The sequence below is a fragment of the Tupaia chinensis genome, unplaced genomic scaffold, assembly GCF_000334495.1.
Source record: "Tupaia chinensis unplaced genomic scaffold, TupChi_1.0 Scaffold000602_1, whole genome shotgun sequence".
NCBI classification, from domain to species: domain Eukaryota; kingdom Metazoa; phylum Chordata; class Mammalia; order Scandentia; family Tupaiidae; genus Tupaia; species Tupaia belangeri.
Window position 1 is genome coordinate 1,281,710 of NW_006160120.1, and position 27,157 is coordinate 1,308,866.

The 27,157-nt window shown below is 50.4% G+C and overlaps 1 protein-coding gene across 1 annotated transcript in view; it reads left to right on the forward strand.

Annotated features, from left to right (window-relative positions):
* The window catches only part of EYA2 (EYA transcriptional coactivator and phosphatase 2), a 160,993-nt gene that overhangs the window by 115,639 nt on the left and 18,197 nt on the right, over positions 1-27,157 (forward strand). Inside the window, exons 9-10 of the mRNA XM_006158553.3 lie at positions 4,720-4,809; positions 24,801-24,859. Coding sequence (XP_006158615.1) covers positions 4,720-4,809; positions 24,801-24,859 — 149 coding nt within the window. The remainder of the gene's footprint in view (positions 1-4,719; positions 4,810-24,800; positions 24,860-27,157) is intronic.

Genomic DNA, 27,157 nt, shown 5'->3' on the forward strand with positions numbered 1-27,157 from the left:
TATACATATATCTGTGTGTGTGTGTGTGTGTGTAGGTTTTACACATTTTTATATTTCATTTAAAGTTCAGTTCACTCCACAAAGGAAAGTTCTGTGAGAAGCAGCAGTCCCCCATAACCACCCTTCTTTCTGTCCAGATGCAATGACCCTCAACTCTTGCTGCAGCGTTTACCTCCGAATCTCTAAGTAACGTGTTAGTGTTAGTATTGATTTTTGCTTCTTTTACTGTAGGCGGGTTTTACACATTTTTATATTTCATTTAAAGTTCAGTTCACTCCACAAAGGAAAGTTCTGTGAGAAGCAGCAGTCCCCCATAACCACCCTTCTTTCTGTCCAGATGCAATGACCCTCAACTCTTGCTGCAGCGTTTACCTCCGAATCTCTAAGTAACGTGTTAGTGTTAGTATTGATTTTTGCTTCTTTTACTGTAGGCGCGGCCCCTGGCCTCCCCAAGTACAAGTTAGGAACTTAGCTCCCTTTCGTCACTCTCGTGCCATCACGCGTGTGCAGACTTCCTCTTCAGCCGCCCCCCCCCCCTCCACGTCGATCAGTCATGGCTACAGTTTGATCGCTGTACGGTGTTCACAAATACTCTCCACAGAGAAGCCGTGTCCTATAAAGCTCTTTTCCTCGTGTGCGTGCTGGCCTGGGAGGTGACATTTTTCTGAATGAACCCTTTCAGCAGTCAGAGCCTCAGGCACCTCCTCCTGAGTCGTGTCCAGCATGTTGAGGGTGGCCGTCAGCGGGCCAGTGCACAGCCGCCGGAGAATGAGCCGTGACGCGGAGGTGAAATGGTTGGGGTCTGAGTCATGCGTGGAAACACCCCCAACCTTTCCCCAGGTCCCACACCGACTCGCGCCTAAGCCCGGAAGGGTTGGTTTTCCTCATTGGCTCTCCATCTTTCACTGCGTGCCCTGCACCGCTGACTTGCAGCCAGCCCTGGGGGTGCTAAGCTGTGGCGCTCAGCGCCCTAACGAGGTGTTCGGCCTAATGGCTGTGTTCCTGGGCCTGACTTCACAGTGCTGTGTGCGAGGCTGACATCATCGGCTGCGTGGTTTTCTTTTCTTCCCTTTTCTTTTGTAAGGGTCAAAAAGCTTGATGTCCTTAATGACTCGTTTTCATCATAGAAGTAATACAGCTCCCGGTGAAAAATTCAAGCAGAGAAAGCACACGAAGTGGAGGTGCAAGGCCCCCCTCTTCCCACACCCAACCCAGCCCCCCTCAGGCCCCCCTTGGCAGCACTGTTACCCTGGAACCAGGTTACCTGGGTTCAAATCTCAGCGCTTGCTCACTGTGTGGCCAAATTACCTAACCTCTGTGTGCCTCAGTTCATAAAATGGGAAAAAACTGTGTGCCACAGTTCATAAAACAGTGCTTGCCTCATAGAGCTTTGTGGGGATTAAATAAATTAATACTCGTAAAGTGGCACAGAGAAAGCACTTAATGGCTATTAGCTGGGAATATTACTGCCAGTGTGCTGTGTATCCTTTAGACCAGTGGTTCTTAACCTTAGCTGTACACTAGAATCCCCTGGGGAACTGTAAACTTCCTGGTGCCTGGACCCCACTCTCAGCAATTCTGTTTTTATTGGTCTGGGGAGCAGCCTAGGCACCAGAATTTTTAAACACTCCCCAGAGCATTACAGTGTGTAGCCAGGGTAAAGAACATTTATGCTACTCATTTCTCATGTGTATCAGTTAGGATAGGTGAGCGTATGCGGCAGTAACAAACACCCCCCACATTTCATTTACTTCTCAGTCTACCTCTCTCATTTATAGTACATGTTCATTGTAGTCAGCTACAGATCTGATCTATGTTATCTTTATTCTGTAATCCCAGCTAAAAAGTAGCTTTTATCCAAAACATTTACAGTCTTGTCAAGTGAGAGGAGAGCCTAGGGAACCATGCACTGGTTCTCAAAGCTTCTGATCAGAAGTGAAACATAACTCTGCCCACATATGATGGACCAAAGCAACTCACATGGTTACAGCTGAGTCAACAGCAAGAGTATGTCAGAGGCCACAGACTTTCCTGCAGCGAGCCAGATAGTAAGAATTTTAGGCTTTGTGGTCTGTGTCACTGCTACTCACATTTGGTTTTGTAGTGCAAAAATACATTGCTAAAAACTGTAAAAACTGAGACCAGCAGATGGCATAATAGTTACCTCGCTGGACTCTCACATAGAGTCAACCACAGATCCACCCAGTGGCTTTAAACTCACACCGGGCATGTGTGCATACATGCCCAAAATCCTGAGAGAAGAATGGAGGAGAAGGGATTGTGGCATGGCCATCCTATCTGGGGGGTTATTTCTCGCTTTTTGTCTCTCTGTCTCTCTGTCTTTCCAGCAAGCTCGCGCACCCTGTAGTAAAAATCTCTCCAAAAAAGGTGTAAAATCCTTAACTCATGAGCCATACAGAAACAAGCAGCAGATCAGATTGGGCCTGGAGGCTGTGGGTCACCACGCTCTGTGTGTATCATACTCCAAGGAAACCAGGGTGAATGGCAATGCTGTCCACCTCGCTGTCCATAGGGAGGGGGGCCGCAGGGAGGGAAAGGAGGGACTCTTCTGTGCACAGTTGTGCTTCTCACATTAGACTGACACAGCGTGCTTGTGTCACTTCACAGTGTCTCTTGGGCCAGCAGCTCTGGCACAGTGGAGACATAAAGCCACACGAAGCTGGTCCCACCCGGGCAGGGCCTGGGCTTGCATCCTGGGGTCTCCCTGTGCACACCAGGCACATGCCCATGCACCCCTGGTCCAGGCTAGTTGAGGCTGGGCATGGGTCATGGCGTGGGAACCCCTCCCATCCATCTCTCTCCCGTGAAGGAAAGAAAGAAACTTCTTTTTTAAATACAGTTTTGTTTTGGTTTGGTTTTTTAGTTTTTGCTATAGGGTATATGTGCTCATTGGAGAAAGATAGAGACAGAGCGAGAGTGAAAGTGAGAATTATCCCCCAGGGAAGATCGCCATGCCGCAGTCCCTTCTCCTTCATTTTTCTCTCAGGATTTTGGGCACAGGCACACGCATCCGGTGTGATGTTCAGGATGCCAGGTCCAGGACTCGAACTGCTGTCAACCATGTGGGAGCATTTTAACCACAGTGCCACCTGCTGGTCCATAAATACTGAATTTCTTTTTTTTTTTTTTTTTTTTTGAGAGGTTTTCCCTATAGAGTACATGCATTTGCCAGAAAGACAGACAGAAAGACAGCAAAAAAATCACGTACCACAATCCCTTCTCCTCTTGGGATCTTAGGCACGCACGCACACATGCCCGGCGTGAATTTAAGCCACTGGGTCTGGGACTCGAACCATAGTCAACTACATGTGAGTCCAGCAACATAGCCATTACGCCAACTGCTGGTCCCATTATACTGTATTTCTTGTTGACAGTTTCATATCAGTAGCTCTAGCATAACTCCATTTTTATAATGGCTGCAGAGTTTTCCCTGGTACCACAGTGGATTTCTATGCGTGGGTTTTGTTTTAAAAGTAACCCTTGGGACCAGCAGGTGATGCGGTGGTAAAGGTGCTGAACACTCCCACATGGCAGACCATGGTTTGAGTCCTGGACCTGGTGGCTTGCTTTCTCACTTCTCTCTTCCTCTCTGTGTGTCTCTCTGTCAAATTAAAAATAAATGAGTGAATAGGGACCAGCAGTTAGCACAATGGCTATGTCACTGAACTACCATGTAGTCAACCGTGGTTCGAGTCTTGGACCCAGTGGCTTAAACTCACGCCGGGCACATGTGCGTGCGTGCCTAAGATCCCAAGAGGAGAAGGGATTGCAGCATGGCCATCCCCCCGGGAGATGATCTCTCGCTTTCTGTCTCTCTGTCTCTCTCTGTCTTTCTGATAAGCGCACGTGCCCTATAGCAGAAAAACTCTAAATAAATAAAATGAATGAATAAATAAAATTAAATAATTCTTTTTAAAAAAAAAAAAGTAACCCTCTATTGTCAGACAACAGAGATTTTTAAGCTCTCTAAAAGAAGGGTAGGGGAGCAGCCACAGAGAGATAGCTGGAAAGAGAGAAACTGCCTGCTGGCTCTCCCCGGAGTCTTCTAGGCCTCCCTGGAAATGAAGATTGTGGAAGGGAGTTCCTGAAGATATATGTTTTCCAAGAGACCCTCCTTTTATGACAGCCTTTTTTTTTTTTTTTTTTCAAGAAAGCAAGAAAGAAAGAGAAATTTTTGCTACAGGGTGCATGCACTCACTGGAAAGAGACAGAGACAGAAACAGAAAGCAAGAAATCGCCCCCTGGTGGGATGGCCACACCACAATCTCTTCTCCTCCATTCTCTTTTTGGACTTTTGGGCACACACGCACATGCACCTGGCATCAATTTTAAGCCACCGGTTCTGGAACTTGAACCAGGTGGGAGTCTAGCACCTTAACCACTATGCCACCTGCTGGCACCTGTGACAGCCTTTATTCTAACAAGTGTCCTCGTGACGCTGAACACAGTTGCAACCCCAGGGGCATTTTCAGGGACATTTCAGAACCAAAGAGGGTACGTATCAACCGCGAAAGGCTAGGCATGTGATCTCAAGCTGTGCGAGGTGCTTGCCCTGCGCCTGTGTACAGACACGTCTCAGGCCACGGGGGAGCTGTGCAGAAGAGGAAGGCCCCGACCGCCTTCCGGAGGCGGGAGGGAGGGGGGAGGCCGAGACTGCAGAGCTGCAGGGCGTGTGACAGTCCCCTTTCTTCCTGACAGGACACCACGACGTCCGTGCGCATCGGCCTGATGATGGAGGAGATGATCTTCAACCTCGCGGACACACATCTGTTCTTCAACGACCTGGAGGTTGGCAGCCACTGGCTTTGTTGACTATTGGCCATGTTTAATCACCTGCGTCTGGTCTGGAGGGGTGGGGGTGAGAGACAGAGGTGTGCCTTTCCTCCCTCCCTCCCTCCCTTCCTTCCTTCCTTCCTTCTTTCCTTTCTTTTCTTTTCTTTTCTTTTTTTAAAATAGGCTTGAAACTTTTGCTAGCAAGCCCCTAGAAGGCACAGAAGTGGCCAGCGACGGTTTATTGGAAACACACGGGGCCGGATTACCTCCCTGGCTCTCCGTTGCCCCAGTGCTGATGTCCACCGGCTGGTTCACTAATCCAATAAAGGCCATGTAGTTTCTTCCTCCTGAAATTTGCTATTTAATAAGTTTATTAAGGCAAATTAGTGCAGATCCTCCTGGGTCAGTAATAATTAGCAGTGGGCCAGGATGGAAGCTTTTAAAAACAATTTACATTCCCCTGAAAGCATGTTTTACAAAGAGAGAGTGAGAGCGAGCACAGGGAATATGCTAATTTAAAGTATCTGCTTCTGAGCCCCTAAGCAAGTTGCAAGGGAGAGGGTGAACAACTTTGGAAATAAATGTAATTCATTTGTTTATATCCAGCCTATGTTAGAAAGATTTAGGGAGGATTTCAAATGGGAAACATATTTAAAATAGAACTGTCAATGAAAACACCTTGGATAAAAAGCTGCGCAAAGGATCAGGGTAAGGAATTATGCCCCCACAAAATCCAGACTTGAGCTAACTATTGCAGTCAAGTTCAGAGTTAACCTGTGAGCTTCCTGGTAGCCAAAGCAAAGAGGGAAATACAATGAGTTACTTCCCTTTGATGAAAACTTTCTCCAAGAGAAAAAAAGGGCTTTTGAAAAGTGATGCAAGGATTAGTGTGGAGAACTTCTGGCTTTGCAAATTATATTCACATTATTGGCTCAACAGATTGAAATGAAAGACACCCTAAAAGAAAACTATATGTGAAAAACTATTCTGGATTTCCTTGTGAGAATCTAAAGAATCCCAGGGACTAAACAGTGAAGTAGAAACAGAAAGGATATAGATTCCCAACCTGTCCTGGCTCGCCTGGGGCATTACTAACAGTTCTCATCAGGAAGGAGACAGCGTTTTCTTTTGAGTCTGCAGGCCTGGAGTTCCAGAGGGGGAGTTCTTGTTGACCTAGTTCATCTTATGTCCCGTCCAGTTCACACAGGACCCTGGACCTCAGTCTTCCCTTTATACAATGGAATCGGGTTCTCTGCCTGACGTGTGTTTTGCAGAGAGGCATGGCTGGACACTTCTGGAGGAGGAGAGAGGGCTTTGGGGAAGTGGAGAAGGCGGGCATCGAGCCCCAGTGTCTCTGCAGCAAAGGGCGGTGTGCAGGTTCCCTTGGCAAAGACCTCTCAGGACCAGAAGGAAAGAGAAGAGGGGTGGGTGAGAGAGCGAAAGAGAAAGAGCGTGTGAGTTAAAAACAAAGCATCCCCATGGCAGCTGGAATCAGCAGGTACTTACGGAGCCTATATGGTAGCAAGGGCTCGCACATTACAGATGTCAAAGCCCGGCTCGCTTTAGCGAATCAAGTCATGGACGTTTGTGGTCGAAAAGCTGGGTTTAGCTTATTCCTGTCTCCCTGATAGAATGTCAATTTCATAGAGGCCATCAGGTGGCATGGTGGCTGGGGCACTGGACTCCCATGTGGCTGGCTGTGGTTCGGGTCCCAGACCTGGCAGCTTGCTCTCTCTCTCTCCCCGCCTCTCTCTCTCTCTCTCTCTTTCTCTCTCTCTCTCTCGTAAAATTGAAGAATAGTGATAAATAAGATTAAATGAATGATTCTTTTTTTAAAAAAATCCAATTTTGTGAGAACAAGGGCCACCCTGTGTGGATCACCCACAGTCCCTGGGCCCTGACAATAAAACTACCAGACATGAGGTCAAGTGGGAGGATGGAGGAGGCTGGGAGCAGCGTTCTGTGGGGGTGTCAGGCAAGGACTCGTGAAGCAACACTGGGGTTCAGTGACGGTGAGGAGCAAAGCGGAGATCTGGGGAGGGGGCCAGGACAGCACACGCAGAGGCCCTGGGGCAGGAACCAGTCTGAGTACCCGCGGTCAGAGCAGGCCTGCAGGCATGAAGGCACCGGGCAGCCCAGGGAGTTTGGAGAGGGAGCTGGGGGCCTGACGGGTTCTAGAAATGAGTTTCTTCTAAGGGTGTGGATAGCCGTGAGGAGAGGGGACACTAAGCGGGAAAAGCCTCACGATCTGGTTCGCGTGTTCCGAAGGCCACCCTGGCTGCTGCTGTGTAGACAGTGGGCAATAGGCGAGGAAAGGCGGAGGCAGGGAGACCAGTGAAGAGGCTCCCGCAGTTGTCCAAGCAGGGGACGATGGTTTGGACCTGGTGGTGAGAGAGCGGGCCTTCAGCAGGGAGGTAGAGCCGAGCGGTCGCGCTGATAGATCAGATGTGGGGCTGGGGCGAGAGAAGCGGCCAGGACCCAGGGCGGGCCACTTACTGACAAGGAGAGGGCCTTGGGTGTGCGTACCGGAAGTCCACTCTATCTTGGGCATACGCATTTGGTTGCCAAGCCGGCAGGCAGATGTGCGAAGCGCCGATGTGACACCAGCACAGCCGCGCGCGTGGGGGCTTTGTGGATCTGAGTGAACCCGCGACTCAGAGCCGAGTGTTTGCAACGTGTGTGTGTTTCAAGTCGATGTCTTCAGAGTCTCCCCGCTCTGCTGTGCGCTCTAGCCCTCCAAGTCGAAGTTGCACCTCTTAAACGTCTTAATCACCAGCTGGAGCTACTCAGGGAAGCCGGTTTGTTTTTATTCTCTTAACTTTTTTATTTTATTTTTTCAAAAATGTCCCCAATGCCAGGAGCCCCCAAGGCACCTTAGCAGAATTGAAACCATGTTACTACACAACGAGACTAAACCTCAAAGTGAAAACACATTGTTTGCGGGTGCATGGCAGCTCCTGTCCAAGTTTAGAGAGTGGCCTCTTTAGCCCCCAGGGAGCCATAGGGGGCTGGGGGTGAAGCCCACTCCCTTTCTTCTCTGAGCCCTGAATGGGGAGCACACCTAGCCGGGGCCCCAGTCTAACGCTGGGATTCCTCAGCAAACAAAACACAGCTAGACCAGCGTCCTCAAGCCACTGACCTTCCACGGAGCGAGGCAGAGCCAACAACCCAATGGAACACTCATGTCAGATAGAGACTCCGAAGAGAGGCCAGGCCTTCCCAGGGTGTAACTTCACGTGGTATAACCAGGTTAGGCGGCTCTGACACTGGAGCAAAGACTGAAAGGAGGTGAAGGAAGAGGCCACACGAGTGTCCAGGGAAACTGTTCCAGGCAGAGAGAACAGCATGGGAAGACCCCGGGGCGTGGGCGCAGTCAGCCAGCTCTAGGTCCAGGGAAGAGGCCGTGCACTGGAGCAGAGGGGAGGTTGTCGTAGGCAATGGGGGTGAGGCCTTTGGGTCACCTGAAGGCTTTGGGTATAGCTAAGGGTGACAAAAAGCCATTGGGGGTTTTCGAGTGACATAATGTGACTCGTGGCTCAGAGGCTCCCTCTGGCTGCCCGGTGGAGAACAGATCACAGGGACTGGATGGGAGCAGGTGACTGCGCTAGGTCAGTGGATCCCAGGCGCCCAGGCAGAAGGGCTGGTCCGGGACAGGACGAGGTGGGTGTCCAGCTGCCATACCTCAGAGTGTTTGGGGCATGTGCTCTGCATTCAGGACTAGAGCCTTCTAACCAGCGTGGGCTACCCTTGAGTTCAGCTCCACTTCCTTGCTGCATGATCTGGGCCTCAGTTTTACCCTCTGTTGAATGGATGAAAGAAAAGCACCTTACTTCCAGGTTGTAACAGTAAAGAGAGGCGAGCCACAGCCATGAGCACAGAGCCGAGCCACCACAGCCATGTCAGAGCCTCCCCCAGGACAGGACTTACTTGTTATTATCATTATTTCTATATGACATAACAGTTTTGGAGTTACCATTTATCAGATGCCCACTAGATGTCAGGAACTGTGCTAAACGTTGTGTATGCACAATCACAACCCTGTACAATAGATTCTCTGTTTCCCCATTTTACAGGTGAGGAAACTAAAGCTTAGAGAGACTGGTAGATGTGCCTAGTTCACAGTCACTACAAGTCTTTTTTTATTATTTGGAGAGGTTTTCACTATAGAGCGCATGCACTCACCAGAAAGACAGAGAGAGACAGAAAGACATAAAGCAAGAAATCACCCCCCAGGAGGGATGGCCATGCCGCAATCACTTCTCCTCTGTTCTCCTCTCAGGATCTTGGGTATGCACTCACACGCACCCGGCATGAGTTTAAGCCTCTGGGTCTGGGACTCGAACCATGGTCAACTACATGGGAGTCCAGCGACATAGCCATTACGCCAACTGCTGGCTCCAAGTTGCTATAATTCTTAAGTCCAAGATTCAAACCTGAGTTTGCAAGACCCTTAGGTCCATACTCTTTTCTCTTTTTTTTTTTGTAAGAGTTTTCTTTTTGGTTTTGGTTTTGATTTTGCCTTAGGGCATACATGCTCACTAGAGAGAGAAAGACAGAGACAGTGAGAGAGCAAGTGAGAAATCACCTCTCGAGGTGGGGATGGCTATGCCACAATCCCTTCTCCTACATTCTCCTCCCGGGATCTTGGGCATGCACGCACACACACCCAGTGTGATTTTCGGATCTTGGGTATGCACTCACACGCACCCGGCATGAGTTTAAGCCTCTGGGTCTGGGACTCGAACCATGGTCAACTACATGGGAGTCCAGCGACATAGCCATTACGCCAACTGCTGGCTCCAAGTTGCTATAATTCTTAAGTCCAAGATTCAAACCTGAGTTTGCAAGACCCTTAGGTCCATACTCTTTTCTCTTTTTTTTTTTGTAAGAGTTTTCTTTTTGGTTTTGGTTTTGATTTTGCCTTAGGGCATACATGCTCACTAGAGAGAGAAAGACAGAGACAGTGAGAGAGCAAGTGAGAAATCACCTCTCGAGGTGGGGATGGCTATGCCACAATCCCTTCTCCTACATTCTCCTCCCGGGATCTTGGGCATGCACGCACACACACCCAGTGTGATTTTCAAGCCACAGTGTCTGGGACTCAAATCGCAACCAGCCATGTGGGAGTCCAGCGATGTAACTGCCATGCTATCTGCTGGCTCCTGGGAGGTCCACACTCCTAAAGAATGCAAGTCTTAAGCAAATTATCAATGTGTCAAGATACTACAACTTTCATTAAAAGTCAATTGAACTCCTAGATGCATGTTGCATAGCTGGAACATTATAGGTGGTGTGATTAGAAGGGTTTCTAAATTCCAGGAACCAAGAGCTTCATTTGGCCACGTAGGAGGAGGTAACAGACGGGAAGTTGTAAGCAAAGGCGTTCTAAGTGGATATTGAGCCTAATGTAGAAAGAGGAGGGCCCATTGCAGGTGCTCACTGTTGGCTCTCTGGCAATTCTGCATCCGTGAACTTCATGGCCCCGAGGATCGTAATGTCCCCCTCCCTCTGAGTTAAAGTAGCAGTCATGTTGATGAGCACTGGTTAGGGCCTCTCCTCCAGCCGGTTCTCACGCTCTGCTTGTTATATTTTTAAAGGACACACATTTGCAGGCGAGAGGCAGCAGGAGCCGAGAGGGGACCTTCCTCTTGGTCACCTTAATGGGCAGGTGCCATGTCAAGGTGCCCTCTGGAAGCTGGGAGGTACATGGGAAGGAGGTGACAGTGCTGTCCTGGGGAAGATGTCCAGGACACGGTGGGGGCAGTAGTGAGAGGGAGGGGAGCTGTTTGGCCCCAGGTAGAACGAAGGAGCCTGGCAGGGGGAGGTGAGGACACAGCAGCAGCTGATGTCAGTGGTGCCTGGCGCCATCCTGCCCTGCCTGAGCTCCTACGGCATCCCCTGGCCTGCCTCTGGGCCCGGCCCTGCCTGCTTCTCTGCCCGCTGTGCTCCCTGTGCAGTCCGAGTCAGCGCCATCTTTGTCTCCTCGCCTTTCTCCTTCAGACCACTGGTTTCCTAGGTAACCATGCTTCAGAGGAAGCTAAGGTCTTAAATGTTTGGAAAAGAGTAAGTTTGGGCCAGCCCCATGGCCTAATGGTTACGGGAGCTGGAACCCACATGCTAAACACACAGTTCAAATCCTGGCTCCAGCAACTTAAAGAACTGCCGGGGCAGGGTATGTGTGTCCATGTGCCCTGAATCCCAACAGGACAGAGAAATGGAGGGAGAAGGGATTGCAGCATGACCAGGCCCCATGAGGGGAGGGGGGCTTTCTCTTCTCTCTGTCTCTGGTGAGTACACACTCCCATTGACAATTTAAAATATAATAATAAATAATAAAAGAGAGTCAATTTAAAGTTTAGTAAGAGGAACCAGCAGTTAGCATAATGGTTATGTCACTGGACTCCCATGTAGTCAACTGTGGTTTGAGTCCCAGACCCGGTGGCTTAAACTCACACCGGGCGCGTGTGCATGCATGTCCAAGATCCCAAGAGGAGAATGGAAGAGAAGGGATTGCGGCATGGCCATTCCCCCTGTGGGGGTGATTTCTTGCTTTCTGTCTCTCTGTCTCTCTCTGACTTTCTGGTGAGCGCACAAGCCCTATAGCAAAAACCTCTCAAAAACAAAACAAAACAAAAAAAAGTTTAGTGAGAAGTAAATGGGGGACCAGCAGTTAGCGTAATGCCTATGTCGCTCGACTCCCACGTAGTCGACCGCAGTTCATGTCCCGGACCCAGTGGCTTAAAACTCACGCCGGGCGCATGTGTGTGCGTGCCCAAGAGCCCAAGAGGTGAATGGAGGAGAAGGGATTGCAGAGTGGCCATCCCCCCGGGGGGTGATTTCTTGCTTTCTGTCTCTCTGTCTCTCTCTGTCTCTCTCTGTCTGTCTGGTGAGCGCACGTGCCCTATAGCAAAAAAAAAAAAAACCTCTCCAAAAAAATAAATAAATAAATAAATAAAATAAAGAAGTAAATGAAAGATAGTACCCCCATGTGGGCAAATGGGGGCCAGCCCCCTGATGATTCTCACATTGTAGAAAGAGTACATAATGCTATCTGGGATCAGAGGGACCCAAGTTCACATCCCGACCCTGATCCTTCACAGCTCTAGGACCCTGAGGGGGGTAGTTACCTTGTCTGAGCCTCCACTTCTGTGAAGTGGGGAAGTTGGTAGTTGTGGGCACGACATGAGAGAAGGCATTGCCGATGTCTGGTCCAGGGCTGCACAGCGGGCCTCCACAGGCGCCGTTCCACCTCCCTTCCCCCTTTCCCACCGTGTGAGAAAGGGACAGGAACCGCAGTTGGCCCTGTGGGAGCATTTTGCAAATGGTAGACCGGGACCATTTAAAAGGTCAAGACCAGAATGAGTTCTTAAATAATAGAGGTAAGGAGTACAATAGAGCATTATAGAGTGTGTCGTAAGTAGTGGCAGTGAGCACTGTTTACACGTTTGCTTCGTCGTCATCATTATGTTTCAGTAATAGAAATTCCCGCGTGGGTAAACCGTGTTTCTTACCGGAGACCCCAGAGATCCCGGCCGCGTCCTTAGCTGTGGAGATGGCAGTGACCCCAGGAAAGCCGGCGTTTCCTGAGTTCTGGGCTGTACCAGGCTCTGTTCTGAGGTCACGCGGATTCAGTCGTGTAATTCTCACTTTGTTAGCCTGCTCGGGCTCCCAGACAAAACACCACACAGACAGGGAGGCTTAAACAACCAAAGTTCATTTTCTTTTCTTTTTTAAAAAATTATTTATTTTACTTTGTTTATCATTATTAATTTTTTTTTTCACATGAGTTCACCAGAGACAGACAGAGAGAGAGAGGGAAAGTGAGAAAGGAAGCCACCAGGTCCGGGACTCGAACTGCAGTCAGCCATGTGGGAAGTCCAGCGCCTCAACCACCACGCCACCTGCTGCCCCTGGGAGTTCACTTTCAGACTGTCCAGAGGCTGGAAGTTTGTGATCAAGGTTTCAGACAAGAGCCCTCTTCCTGGCTTGTAGACCACTCCTTCTCCCCGCATCTTCACACAGCCTTTCCTCGGTGAGTTCACGTGGGGAAGTGGGCGTGCTCCTGGGTGTCTCTTCTTAGAAAGACACTGATCTTGGTGGCCCAGGGCTCCCCCCTTATGACTTCACTTAACCTTAATCACTTCCTTAAAGACCCCATCTCCAGGCCCAGCTATGATGGTGTAAGTGGCTGGGTGCCACTGTGTAAGGCTGGCCCCATAGGAGACCCAGGTTCCGATCCTAGACCAACCTAAAAAAACAGACCAGGCGCAGCACGACAGTAGGGGGATTGGGGAGAAACTCCACCAAAAATACTTCTTTCTGTCTACTTAAAAAGGAAAAAAAGGGGGAGGGGGGGCAACAGGTGGTGTGGTGGTTAAGGTGCTGGACTCCCACCTATCCCAGTTCGAGTTCCCAGACCTGGCAGCTTGCTTTCTCTCTCTCTCATCAAACTTAAAAATAGTAAAATAAATAAAATTAAATAATTCTTTTTTAAAAAAAATAATCAAGAAAACAAAACAAAAAAGAATAGGAGCCAGCAGGTGGCATAGTGGTTACGTCGTTGGGCTCCCCACATGGTCAACCATGGTTCATGTCCCTGATCCGGCAGACTGAAACTCACACTAGGTGTGTGTGCGTGCATGCCCAAAATCCTGAGAGGAGAATGGAGGAGAAGGGATTGCAGCGTGACCACCCTCCCTGAGGAGTGATTTCTCACTTTCTGTCTCTCTCCAGTAAGCACATGTGCCCATTGCAAAACTCACTCAAAAAAAAAAAATGTAAAAAGAAAAAAGTGAGAGACCCCCATCTCCAAGTATAGTCACACTAGGGGTTAGGACTTCAATGGGGGTGGGGGGAATTTAGTCTGTAAAACCCATTTTACAGATGGGGAAACTGACGCACTAAGTGGCTAAATGAACAGCCCAAAGTCAGGCAAGCCACTCAACTTCCATCCGGCTTGGGAAAGAGCCCCAGAGGGTGCCTGTTGGCTGCAGACAGTGGGCTCACGGGAAACGAGGCAGGGAGGGTCAGCATGGCAGGGAGTCCGGGTGGAGCACGAGCAAGTTCTGACAGCGAAAGGACGAGAAAGGCCAGGGTGACCGTAAGGACAGCTCCACACACTCCTCCAAGGGCTCACACTGTCTGCAGAACAGCCACCACGCACACAGAGAGGCCATAGCACCTGCTCCCACGGAGGGGACCACCCACCCACAGGGGATCAAAGCAATACACGAGGGACCCGAACACATTCTAGAAAGGGGATGTGGTCCATGTGACAAGGGACAACGATGCTGTGGAGCCGAGTGGAGGTGCCAGTAGGAAGAGGGAACACCGTCACAGCGTTGATGACACCCCCGGACTGTGTGCTGGGCTGGCCTGCACTCGCGCAGGTAACCCTTACAGCAGCCACACGAGACACACGCTGCGATGTATCCCCGTTTCGGAGAGGGGGACACTGAGGCACCCAGAGGCTCTCTTGTCTGGCAGCTTATGTGTACTGAGCCCTGACCCCACACCAGGCTTCACCCATGAATTATCTCACTGAATCCTCACAGCCATCCTACAGATGAGGAGACTGAGGCCCCAGAGGTCGCTGCCCCAGGGCCACACGGCTAGTGGGGTCGCATGCAGATTTGCTCCCAGGCCAAGCTGACTTCTACTCTGGGTGTTTATCCTTCACCAAGCACAGACTTTAAGCTCCACTGTTGATCAGAAAGGGAACCTGGATCAGCAGAGTGCATGAAAGGGAAGACTCCTTCGTGGGAAATGAGCTGAACCTAAAGCTCTTCGGCAGAAGGTGTCCCTGGGCCCATTCAGGAGTGGCCAGGCCATCGGTGGGGCATTGCGGGATGCTGCCAGAGCACTGGGAAGGACCAGGCCACGGCCGCCTGCCTGCCTGCCTGCCATGCAGGCTGAGGGAATTCTGATTTATGGGTCTGCAGGAGCTACCAAGGAGAATAACGTCACTGCGTTAGCTCGAGCGGTGCTCCGCGGCATCCTCCTTGACTGGCCATTAATGCAACTCGGGCCATGGCCTCTCTTGTGCTCTTGAGAGAAGTTAAGTATTTAGACAGCACAAGAGAGATGGCCGAGGCTCCCCTCCCAGCGAGTGCACTCCTCCCTGGCTAGTCTAGAGGCACATTAAGCAATTGACGTAAGAAACACACCGACCCCGAAGGAGTAGCGGTGGCCGGGAGTGCACGGGGCCTGAAGACGATCATTTTTCTGAGGCAAATTTGTCAGCAATTTCCATCCTGCATTCAAGTCTCCAGGCAGCCAAGGACAAAGCAACGAGGTCAGACCACATCAGACGCCTTTGGGAGCCCCAGGTGTCCCTGGGTTAATCAGAACCAGTCTTGATGAGTATTTGTCACTGAGTTACTGCTGAAACATGCAACAAGAATACTAAGTACCACGGGCTGGAGCGCAACACAGCGGTAAAGGCAGCGCCTGCAAGGCTGACTTATGTGGACGGTTCTGGGATCGCCTCCAGGGACCTCTCTGAGTACATCAAGCGCACGTGGGCCCACAGTCAGGAGCTGGAGGAAGCTGGGGTGGATCTCAGGGGCAAGGCCCTGCTTGGAGGGGGCTATTTCTCCGACTCCTTCTCTCTTACTCATGGAAGATATAAATAACAAACTTTTAACACTTAAAATTTAAAGGAACCAGCAGATGGCGTAATGGTTATGTCACTGGACTCTTACATAATCGACCATGGTTCAAGTCTCGGACCTGATGGCTTAAACTCACATTGGTGCATGTACGTGCTTGCCCAGGAACCCGAGAGAATGGCAGAGAAGGAATTGTGGTGTGGCCATCAACTCTGGGGGTTGATTTCTTGCTTTCTGTCTCTCTGTCTCTCTCTGTCTTTCCAGTGAATGCACATGCCCTATAGCAAAAATATCTCTTAAAAAAATTAAAAACTTGGGACCAGCAGTTGGTGTGATGGCTGTGTCACTGGACTCCCATGTAGTCGACCATGGTTTGAGTTCCAGACCTGGTAGCTTAAACTCACGCCAGGCATGTATGCGTGCGTGTCCAAGATCCCAAGAGGAGAGTGGAAGAGAAGGGATTGTGGCATGGTCTTCCCCCCTGGGGGGTGATTTCTCGCTTTCTGTCTCTCTGTCTCTCTCTGTCTTTCTGGCGAACGCACGTGCTCTATAGCAAAAACGTCTCAAAAAATATATATTAAGACCTTAACATTTAGAATTCTTTTTTTAAAAAAAAGGATACTTACCCCACAGGTGGCACAGAAGTTAAGGCTACTGAATCCCATATGGCCGACTACATGGTTCAAGTCTCAGATCCAGTGGCTTGAAAATTATGCTGGGTGCCTGTGTGTGTGTACCCAGAATCCCAAGAGGATAATGGAGAAGAAGGGGTTGTGGTCCCTGCAGGACTTGAGTCATATGACAGATAGACAAATTGTGGTCATCACTAATGAAAAGCAGAATGTTCTTGTAATCCCTATAGATGCCTTGATCCGTACCCTGTGACTCTCAGAAGGTCTCTGCAATGCCTGAATTTCACCTTCTACACTGGCCAAAGGAAGGATCTAGAACTCATAATGCCAACAATTATGCCAAACATAGGTGACGTTTCTACAGGCAAGGCACATTGAGAAGAGCTTCACTCACACCGATTCGTTGAACCTGTACAGTCCCTACCGCAGCTGCCGACCGGTAGCTCAGTTACAGGTGGGAGCTGAAGCGTGGAGAGACCTAATACCCTGTCCGCGGCATTCGAGCTAGTAGCAGAGGCAGAACTCGAACCAGGAGTCTGTGTGTATAGCTGCCCTACTCTCCAGCCTTGCAGAAATCCGTTTTTAAAAATGGACACACACTTCGGAGTTTCCCAGTTTAGTGGATGAAAAGAAAAAAATGCTTTTTAGGCCCACGTTAGTTCTGTAGACCCTACAAAGTGAAAAAAAGACCAGACGTCATTCAGCCTGATTCGGCCAGGTCTTAGAGTTTTTACAAAGAGGTGACACTAGAGTTCCTTACAGGCTTTGACGAAGAGAGGACAGAAAGGCATTCGAAGCAGAAAGCCAGCCCGTGGTGTGGCGGTTAAGGCGGCTGGATCCCACATGGCCAACTCCAGTTTAGGTCTGGACTCAAAAGGCTTGAGAAACACGCCGGGTGCACATGCATGCGTGCCCAAAATGCAAAAGGAGGGAGAAATGAGGAGAAGGGATTGCGGCATGGCCCTTCTCGGGTCAACATACATACCCTCTGGCAAAACAAAACAAAACAAAACAAAACAAATAGGCAGAAGAAATGACAGATGCAAAGGCCCTGTGGCAGGAAGCTGCCAGTGGTGGGAGGAAGAGCTGGAGGCTGCTGGGTGAAGAGAGGGGTCTGAGAAAAAGTCAGGGAGGGGAGCGTGAGGGCATGCGGACCGCTCGGGGCCAGGGGGTCAACATACATACCCTCTGGCAAAACAAAACAAAACAAAACAAAACAAATAGGCAGAAGAAATGACAGATGCAAAGGCCCTGTGGCAGGAAGCTGCCAGTGGTGGGAGGAAGAGCTGGAGGCTGCTGGGTGAAGAGAGGGGTCTGAGAAAAAGTCAGGGAGGGGAGCGTGAGGGCATGCGGACCGCTCGGGGCCAGGGGTAATCATGAGGGCTATGGTTTTACTCAAAACGAGGTGAGAGCCACTGTGGGTTTTTTGTTTGTTTGTTTTTAATTATTTTATTTAACTTTATTTATTTTAATTTGACCAGAGAGAGAGAGAGAGTGAGAGAAAGTTTGGGAGAGAGAGAGAAGGAAAGTGAGAAAGCAAGTCACCAGGCCCGGGACTCGAACCGTGATCAGCCACGTGGGAGTCCAGCGCCCTTAACCCCATATGCAATAATCCTTTTTAAAAGAACTGACAGTGGTTCCAAAGAAAGCTGTTTGAGCAGCTAAACCACTTAAAAGCTACCAAAGATGATATAATATCAGATAAATTAAAACAATTAAAGCATATACATTCCAAGTGGTTTTCATACACACACACATGCCCAGCATGTTTTAAGCCACCAGATCTGGGATTTGAACCACTATTGACTATGTGGGAGTTCAGTAACGTAACTATTACGCCATCTACTGGTCCCCACTGTGGGGTTTTGAGCAGGGGAGCGACAGGTCTGACATGGGGTCTCATGGTCTCTCCGATAGGCAGTAGGCAAGGCCGGTATCAGGGGAGATCAAGGAAGTGAGCCCCTCCCTCCCCAGCCCAGGGGTCAGCAAACGTTTTCAGGAAAGGGCCAGAGAGTAGCTATTCTAGGCTTTGCAGGTCATACTGTCCCTGTCTCGACTCCTTGGTCCTCCCATTGCAGCACAAAAGCAGCCATAGACAGGATGTAGATGTATGAACATGGTTGTGTTTCAATAAAACTTTATTTACACAACAGACAACATTGTAGACAGGATGTAGATGTATGAATGTGGTTGTGTTCCAATAAAACTTTATTTACACAACAGACAACATGCCCAGTTTGACCCATGGGTCAGAGTTCCCCAACCTCTGATTCAGATGGGAGACAACAATGGCTTGGACCATGGTGGGAGCAGTGGAGGTGACAGGGTCAGACGGCAGGTACATGTGGGGGGGGGGGCAGCAGCAGAGGGACGTGAGAGAATGTGAGGAACTAAGGTGACCCCAAGACACACACAGTGCCCAGCCAAGACTAGTGGCCAGTGTGCACAGACATGGTACCAGCTGTTGGGTATGTCGTGTTTACGTGTGTCTTTCCCAGTGACACAGTAGGTACCTGGAGGGCCAGAGCCAGAGCAGTCTCTCAGCCCTCGCCCGTCTTGATCCCCCACCATCTGACCCACTGTGGGCATTGCACCGTCTTCTAATGGACAGCTGCTTCAATAGCCCCTCCCCCTCCCTAGGATGCCATGGGCATTTGGCAGGGCTGCCGTACCCCACAGAGACTCATGGTCTCACAGCTCTTGAGACTAGAAACCCAGGATCCAGGCTGCTCCTTCCAAGACTGAGCGGAGTCTTGACCCTGCTTCTCTCCCAGCTCCCGGGGGTCTCAGACGTCCCTCAGCTTGTACCTGTGTCCCCTCAGCTCTGTCCTTATCACGTGGCGTTCTTCTGTGTGTCTGTCTCTGTGTCCGAATTGCCCCTTTTCATGAGGACACTAGTCACACTGGATTCGGGCTCGCCTGAAGACCTCCTCTCAGCGTGGTCATCTGCAGAGACCCTATTTCCAGATGAGGTCACCCTCACGGGGGCTGCGGTTGGGACGTCGATGTTTTTTGGGTGTGTGGTTCCAGCCATAGCAGGCATACTCGCGCCCATCTCTTCGCCCTGTTTTCTGCTCCGTAAGGTGGGATGACGGTGGCTTGCTTCTCGATGTGTGTGTAATGCTGAGCAGTCCCTGGTGCACTGGATGCTCTTAATAAATGTTGGCTTCTTTGCGATGTTAGATCTTGTCTCCTCCCCAGTAAGAGATTTTTTAGTAAACTTTTTCAAAATCTATACGTGCACACATTATCATTTTATTTTCCACTAAAAAAAATAGTGAGGGCCCTGGGCTCCTAACCTAGTGTTTAAGGGAACCAGACCCCAAACGTCCAACTATAGTTCAAACCCCAGCAGCTTGAAAAACATTCTGGGTGCATGTGCGTGCATGCCCCAAATCCTGAAAGAATGAATAGAGGAGAAGGGATTGCAACATGACCACACCCCATTGGGGGTGCTTTCTTCCTCTCTCTCTCCCTCTCTCTCCGTGTCTCCCTCTGGTGAGTGTATGCGCCCTCTGGCAATTAAAGAAAAAATGAAAGCATTTCAATATAAGTAAAGCTTCTGGGACCAGCAGTTGGTGTAATGGCTATGTTGCTGAACCCCCATGTAGTCGACCACAGTTTGAGGACCGGAGCTGGTGGCTTACACTCATGCCGGGCACATGTGCATGTGTGCCCGAGATCCCGAGAGGAGGGAACCAGCAGTTAGCGTAATGGCTATGTCACTGGACTCCCACGTAGTCGACCGCAGTTCGCGTCCTGGACCCGGTGGCTTAGAACTCACGCTGGGCGCGTGTGCGTGCATGCCCAGGATCCCAAGAGGAGAATGGAGGAGAAGGGATTGTGGCGTGGCCATCTCCCCTGGGGGGTGATTTCTCACTTTCTTTCTCTCCGTCTTTCTCTGTCTCTGAGAAGCGCACGCACCCTGTAGCAAAAACCTCTCCAATATATATGAATATATATATGTAAAGCTTCTGTAGACCACAGGCCTGACTGCACTGCCTTCCACATGGAACTGCTGCTTCCAACCAGGTGTATGTGCTTCTAGATCTTTCTTCTTCCAGTTATGTATTATAGATATCTATCCATGTAAAATACCTCATATTTTAATGGTTTTGATAACTATATACATGATATCATATTGGTCATATCCATCCGTGGCCTGGCTTTTCCACACAACAGGATGTCTTAGAAACATTTCCACATGCCACCATCAAAATCAACCACGTGGAGCCAACAGATGGCATAGCGGTTATGTTGCTGGACTCCCACATGGCCGACCGTGGTTTGAGTCTCAGACCCGGTGGCTTGAAATTCACTCTGGGCGCATGTGTGTATGTACCCCAAATCTCAGGAGGAAATGGAGAAGAGATTGCAGTGTGGTCATCCCCCCCCACCCGAAGGAGTGATTTCTCACTTTCCCTCTCACTATCTCTGTATCTCTCTCTCTCTCTCTCTGGCGAGCACATGTACTGTAAGCAAAAACCTCTAAAAAAAATGAATCAAGCTCTTTCTTCTGAACCCCGGGGTCGGGTCCCACTGAATGGATATACCACTTATCTAACTATGATCCAAACGAGGAACGTGAGGCGTTTCCAAGCTTCTCCTTGGGCTGATGAACATCCTTGCTCAAGGCTCTTTGCAGGAGTTCACTGGATCAGAAAGTGAAAATGTGTTAAGGCAGAGATGGTACCAAGGCCAGCGGCCCAGCAGTACTTCCCCTCCCGTGCCCAGGCCATGGGGACCCTTCCTCTGCCTTTGCCAGCTAGTCCCACTTGGACCCCCAGGATAACCACACTTTCACCCTGGAGAAACAGACCAGCCTGGGGTCCATGAGGACAAGTCTCCACTCCATCTTAGAGGCCCATCCCCGTACCTGGGAGAGGGCTCGCAGAGGTGAGGGGTGCAGGACTCCACCGTCCTCGCGTCCTCTTGTTGTCCACCTCCCTTCTTGCCAGCCCCGGGGTAACTCGATCTGGGTCAGCTGGTGGAGTATGAGGTAGCGTCTAGCTGAGCGTCATGGTCTTTCATTAAGTCCGAAATGTGATCGCTACTGTTGTCACACTTTAGCGCCCCCAACAATCCCCTTGCAAATGAGAAAAACAGAACCTCCCCAAATACCTTTCCCCTGACATCAAGGAAGCGCATGGAGCCCTGCCCAGGGGCCTGAGTCTGCGCGACCCCCTGAGGGGCTTTGGAGCTCCAGGAAGGACTGGGAGGCCTGCTCTTCCAGGTTCGGGCAAAGCCAAGGATGGAGGAATCTGCTTTTCATTTGCTTTTCTCTGCCCCTTGGTCCGAGAAGCCAGCATTGCTTTTTAAATACAGTTCACTTTCGCTCAGATAGGAGTCCCGACCTTCCCTCGGTGTATGATGGCTATGGCCCACAGGTCTCAAACTCAGATGCTTACAGGGGTAAGCAGGTCACTGCACAGGGGTGCCCAGGTGAGAGGCAGCAGCTGAGCTCAGCTCGAAGGGACTGTCGGCAGACTAGAAATTTTGACGCGTACCTGAAAATCTGGAGGGAGAGAGAGTGTAAGAACGAGAGAGGAGAGAGAGAAAGAGAGAAAGAGAGAACCGCCCAGGTAGTGCCAGTCCTCCGACCTGCTGAGGCCCTCCTGAGCTTCGGGCTGATCCGACCTGGGATCCAAAATGCCACCACCATGTGGGTCTCACTACACCACGTTGTCAGAGAGAAAGACAGAGATGGGCAACCCCAACAGGGCCCCATGCTATGGTCCACCCCAGCCCTAGCCAGCCTGGGTCACAGGCACACATGGGTGTCCCCAGCATGTACAAGGACGCCCCAGGCCAAAACCCCAGGGTTTCCCCATGCAGGCCCACACCTGCACCACCTCCTACCCACTCCCCAATTTTTTAGACACAGAGTGGGCTACGTGAATGTGCCTCCAGGCCAGTAGCCTGGAGAAATTGCTGGGGCCAGCAGGCGGCATGGTGGTAAAGGCACTGGACTCCCCCATGGTCAGCCGTGGTTCGAATTCCGGACCTGGCGGCTTGCTTTCTCCCTTTCTCTCTCCCTCTCTCTCTCTCTCTTTCTCTCCCCCCCACCCCTCTCTTTTTCTCTGATGAGCACACATGCCCTTTAGCAAAGGAAAATGATAAAAATAAATAAATTTTTTTTTTGAAAAAAAGAAAGAAATTGCTGAGTGCCTCTATCCCTCCAGAGCAGAGCTGGCCTGCAGGATTCCCTGCTGTGAGGGCAGCACAGCCACCGTGCGGCTCAGCAGCCTCTGGGCACGGGCCTACCCGGCACTTCTAGCCCTTAGTTTGATTTCATTTGTTTTGTCTTAATTTCCATAGGGCTCACGCGCTCACCGGAGAGAGACAGAGAGGGAGAGAGAAAAGGCATCCCTCAATGGGGTGTGGTCACACCGCAATCCCTTCTCCACCATTTCTCCATTCTGCTGAGATTTTGGGATTTACTGGAAAGTAAGAAAACACCCCCATGAGGAATGGTCACACCGCCATCCACTGTCCTCTATTTCTCCTTTTCAGACTTTGGGCACGCACGCACCTGCACCCAGCACTCCAGCTGCACAGTCACCTGTGTGGGATCCAGCCACCTTAACCCCCATACCACAGACTGACCCAACCCCCTCAGTCTTCAAATGCACTTTAAGGAGGCAGTGCATGTGTCAGGATTGATTTGCAGCATGCGTGGCTGCCCCAAATGTGACGGTCTCCACCCCTACTCCCCAAAGCCATCTCCCCAAACATCGCCATGGCAACAAGATTCTATGTCTTTCTAAAAATGCATGAGGTCAGGGGTTTGTCACCATGTGCCCCAGCAAGGCCCCTGTTCTTAAAGATAAGTAAATTCAAACCTGTGTAAAAGAACACTGATAGAAATGTTGAAGGTGCCATTTCTTCTCATCTCTGTCCTCCCATCCAGGCTCCAGAAGGGTTACAACTGATTTTGTTCTCAGAAATGAGGTCAGACCCCCATGTGCCTCTTCCCTCTCCCAAGAAAGTCTCTGCCTCCTGAAATTACCCTGCCACCAAGACGTGGACCTTTTACAAAATCACAACACAGTAATAAAAACTAGCCCTTAAGCAGCACTCACTGTGCGCCAGGCGCGTACCAGCCACTTTAAATGCAGCATCTCGCGTCCCACCCCAGCCCCATGGAGGGGATTGGGTGATGATCCCCATTTATCTGGTGGACCCCGGGGGGTCACACAGCTGGGGAGTGGCTGGATCCAGGACTCCAACCCCAGTTGGGGTCTGGAGCCTGAGCTCTGACCAAGACCCCAAGGTCAGAGGCTGCTCGCAGCTTTCACCTCACCAGCACATCATCTGAACACGCTTTAGGGAGGGAGCTCGCTCAGGACTGGGTGCGTCGTGCGTAGGTTTCATGGGGGACGACTCCTGGCGGCAAAGCGACAGGAATCCGGCCCCACAGGCTCAGGAGGAAGTCAGCGTGCTCTAACAAACTGCCATGTGCTCAGTGTCTGTACCCAGCCCCAGAGCATTCTCCTGCAGTTCAGGAAGTCAGGAGCCATGTCAGTTAGACGGCTAAAGGTCTCAGCAGGACAAGTTTCTTCTAGAAGCGCCAAGTGGTGAATCTGTCTCTTTGCCTCTTTGGCTCCCAGTGGCTGCCTGTAAGTCCTGGCCCATGGCCCCTTCCTCCCTCTTCAAAGCACTTCCCTCCAGTTACCGTCTCCTCTCTAATCAAGCCTCCCTTTGCTCTCAAAAGGGCCACTGTGATTATATTTGAAGCCCATCCAATAATCAAGGATCATATCCCCACACAGATCTGGAACTGAATCCCATCTACAAAGTCTCTTTCGCCATCTAAGGTGACATACAGGTTCCGAGGATTAGGACACAGACATCTCTGAGGGTCCATTACTCAGCCTACTCGTCGGATGGCCCAGCTTCAGTCATGATGAGATCCAAGAGATCGTGGGATCGGGGCCTCATCCCTCTCCACCTCTCAGACCTGTTTTCCTCAGTAGCTCCAGCCTAAAGCCCACCATTCGACCCCTCTGAAAGGAGAGCGCTTCTTTCCCAAAAGTCCCAAAGTCTCAGAGCTGGTTCTCATTGGCCCACCTGAGATCACATGCTCTTCCCTGAAGCAACCACTGGGGCCAGAGAAATCCTGGGTCCCTCCGATTGGTCAGGTCAGGGTCATGTGCCCTCCTTTGTCATCCCCACCCTGTGGCCTTAACCCACACAGAGAGAGATTTCCCCAAGGAAAACTGGGAGGCTATGGGAAGTAGAAAGCGTGTCGCTGGAGTTCAGTGAATGGCAGCCCTTGGGATGGTGCCATGTCAGGGGAACTTCCAGAAGCAAATGCTCGAAGAACACAGGGTTCACTGAGTGGATAGGAGCAGAAAAGCCTTCCAAACAGAGGAGACCCTGGAGCAAGGCTTAGGCTTCCAATCTGTCCGGGATGACCAAATGTCCTGGCACCCTGGGGCTTGGAGCGGTGGGAGCTCTGTCTGCACCGACCTCGGTGTAGTATTAATAGCAGGCCTCTTTTTCTTGCAAAACTATCTTGGTTGGATGATAAATTACATGGTCACCCTCCTTATAGCCAACCTGCTCATTTATTAGGAAACCAGAGAGTCAAAGGGGATCAAACTGAACCTAAGGACATCCAACCTTTAGAGGCAAAGCCAGGACTAGAACCCAAGACTGTGACATCCAGACCAGTACTCATCCATCCCAGCCACAGCTCTCACAGGCCACATCAGGCTAACCAGTTACGTTTCTTTTTCTCTTCTTGTCAAATTCTCCATAGGATTGCGACCAGATCCACGTGGATGATGTCTCGTCGGATGACAATGGCCAAGATTTAAGGTGGGAACTGGGGAGTTAAAGATGCCCCTTGATAGACTGATTATCAAGCTCACCGTTCAATAGGAAGGGGGCAGAGGGAGGCTGCTTATCAGGATAAGAGGTGCCTGTCTCCACCAGAGTTAGGAAGAGAGGCCGACTCAGGAGGCATAGCCCGCCCTTACCCTGCAGCCTCTTCCACGTCACCTCAAATCACTAAGCTCTGCTCATGTTCACCCATGTTTTTTTAGCTTTTGTTACTTTCTTACTGAAGTAATATGTGCCCGGAGTAAAACATTCAAACACACCTCTGACCTTGCCTCCCCAGACTGCCACTAAGAGTTCAGTATTCATGGGGCCAATAGGTGGCATGGTGGTTAAGGTTCTGGACTCTCACATGGGTGGCCACGGTTCAAGTCCCAGACCTGGTGGCTTGAAAATCATGTCAGGCATGTCTGTGTGCATGCCCAAAATCCCAAGAGGAGAAGGGACTGTGGTATGGCCATCATCCTGGAGGGGGGGGGGGGTGATTTCTCACTTTCTCTCTGTCTCCCTCTGTGTCTCTGGTGAGCACACACGCCCTATGGCAAAAATATCTAAAAAAAAAGAAAAAAGAAAGAAAGAAAGAAAGAAAGAAAGAAAGAAAGAAAGAAAGAAAGAAAGAAAGAAAGAAAGAAAGAAAGGAAGGAAGGAAGGAAGAAAAAGTTTGGTATACATTCTTCAAAGGTTTGTTGTATTCATTAGCATAGATATATTATTTAATATAAAAATTGACACTCAAAAATTTCTTAGGAGTCAGAGGGTTAACTTTAAAACACAATGCTCTTTGAGGCTGACCGTACATGGGAAGGTCCTGGGTTCTCATCCAGGGACCTCCCAGGTGTGCCAGGCACTCACGCACCCCTGATCCCGGGCTGTTGTAGGCTGGGATGGAGCGCTGCATCAGGACCCTATAGGAGTGCGCGCTCTCTCTGAAGAAATAAATAAGTTAAAAAAAAATGTTGTTGTTTGAAAATTTCATGAATGAACGAGTAGCCTACTTTCTCGGGGAAAACACTTGGAGGGCATGGCTTCTAGAAACCGGGTAACTGCTTCAAATGAGACGGTTTCCAGAGAACTGTGGCCGGAATGTCCCAGGTCTATCCCTGGAGAAAGCTTATAGAAACACAACTGTAGTTAATCTGTGCTTATCCAAAATTATCACAGTTCAACACCTCCAGGCCCATGAAAAATCTGATGAAACCAAATAACGTTCGGGTCACGGGACCAATTGCTGTAATTCACTTGGTGCTCGCTCCCAGCGTGTGTCTCCCAGCTGACTTCACAAGTAAATGAACGTTTCCGACCGGAGCCCTGCGTGTCTTTTCAAAGCTGCACAATCAGGAATGATAGGTGACGCCGCTTCATTTTAATTAGCCGTTTGGAAAACCTCTTCTGCCGTCCAGACTGGCAAAGCGCAGGGCTTCAGGGCAGCGGGCGTCTCCACTGCTGGCATAGATAAACCCCAGACCAAGGCTAATTGTGTCCTTTCCATGAAGTCACTGCTGGAAGCCACTCTTCCTTTCAAGGCGCCGAGCAGCCAGGGTTCTGTTTTTATGGTTTCCCCGCAGCTGGCCGGCTTGCAACGTAGAGCAATATTCCTCCGAACCCCACCTCGGGGTTCAGGACCTGAGACAGTGCTGCTCAATACCTCCACTGGAGAACCCACGGTGCAGGGTGCTTTCCCCCTCAAAACCCAGTTCCCCACTTATTCAAGAAATACTCATCGCGGGCCTGCCGGATGGGCGGCTCCAGCATCAGATGCCCCAGTCTGTCTGTGGTGTTTTCCAGGGAAGTAAGAACCGACCCCCACAGGGCTTTTATTCTGGGCCACGCCCTGGGTGTTTCCCGTGGGTTGACTCATGGCATCTTCGGAGTAACCCTAGGAAACAGGTGTTCGTGTCATTGTCCCCATTTTACATGTGGGGGACGTGAGGCACAGAGAGATTCCACAACCTGCCGAGATCACACAGCTGGTAAGTGGGGAAGGCCCTCCAGCTCAGGGTCTCGATGCAGGCACCCGGTGTGTTTTCTCTTTCCATCTGACACTTGTTATAGAAAATGTAGAAATAGGGACCAGCAGTTAGCGTAATGGTTATGTCGCTGGGCTCCCATGTAGTCGACCACGGTTTCAGTCCCGGACCCGGTGGCTTAAACTCATGCTGGGTGTGTGCACATGGTTCCGAGAGGAGAATGGAGAAGGGATTGTGGTGTGGCCATCCCCCCTGGAGGGTGATTTCTCGCTTTCTGTCTCTGTCTTTCTGGCTAGTGCATGCACCCTAT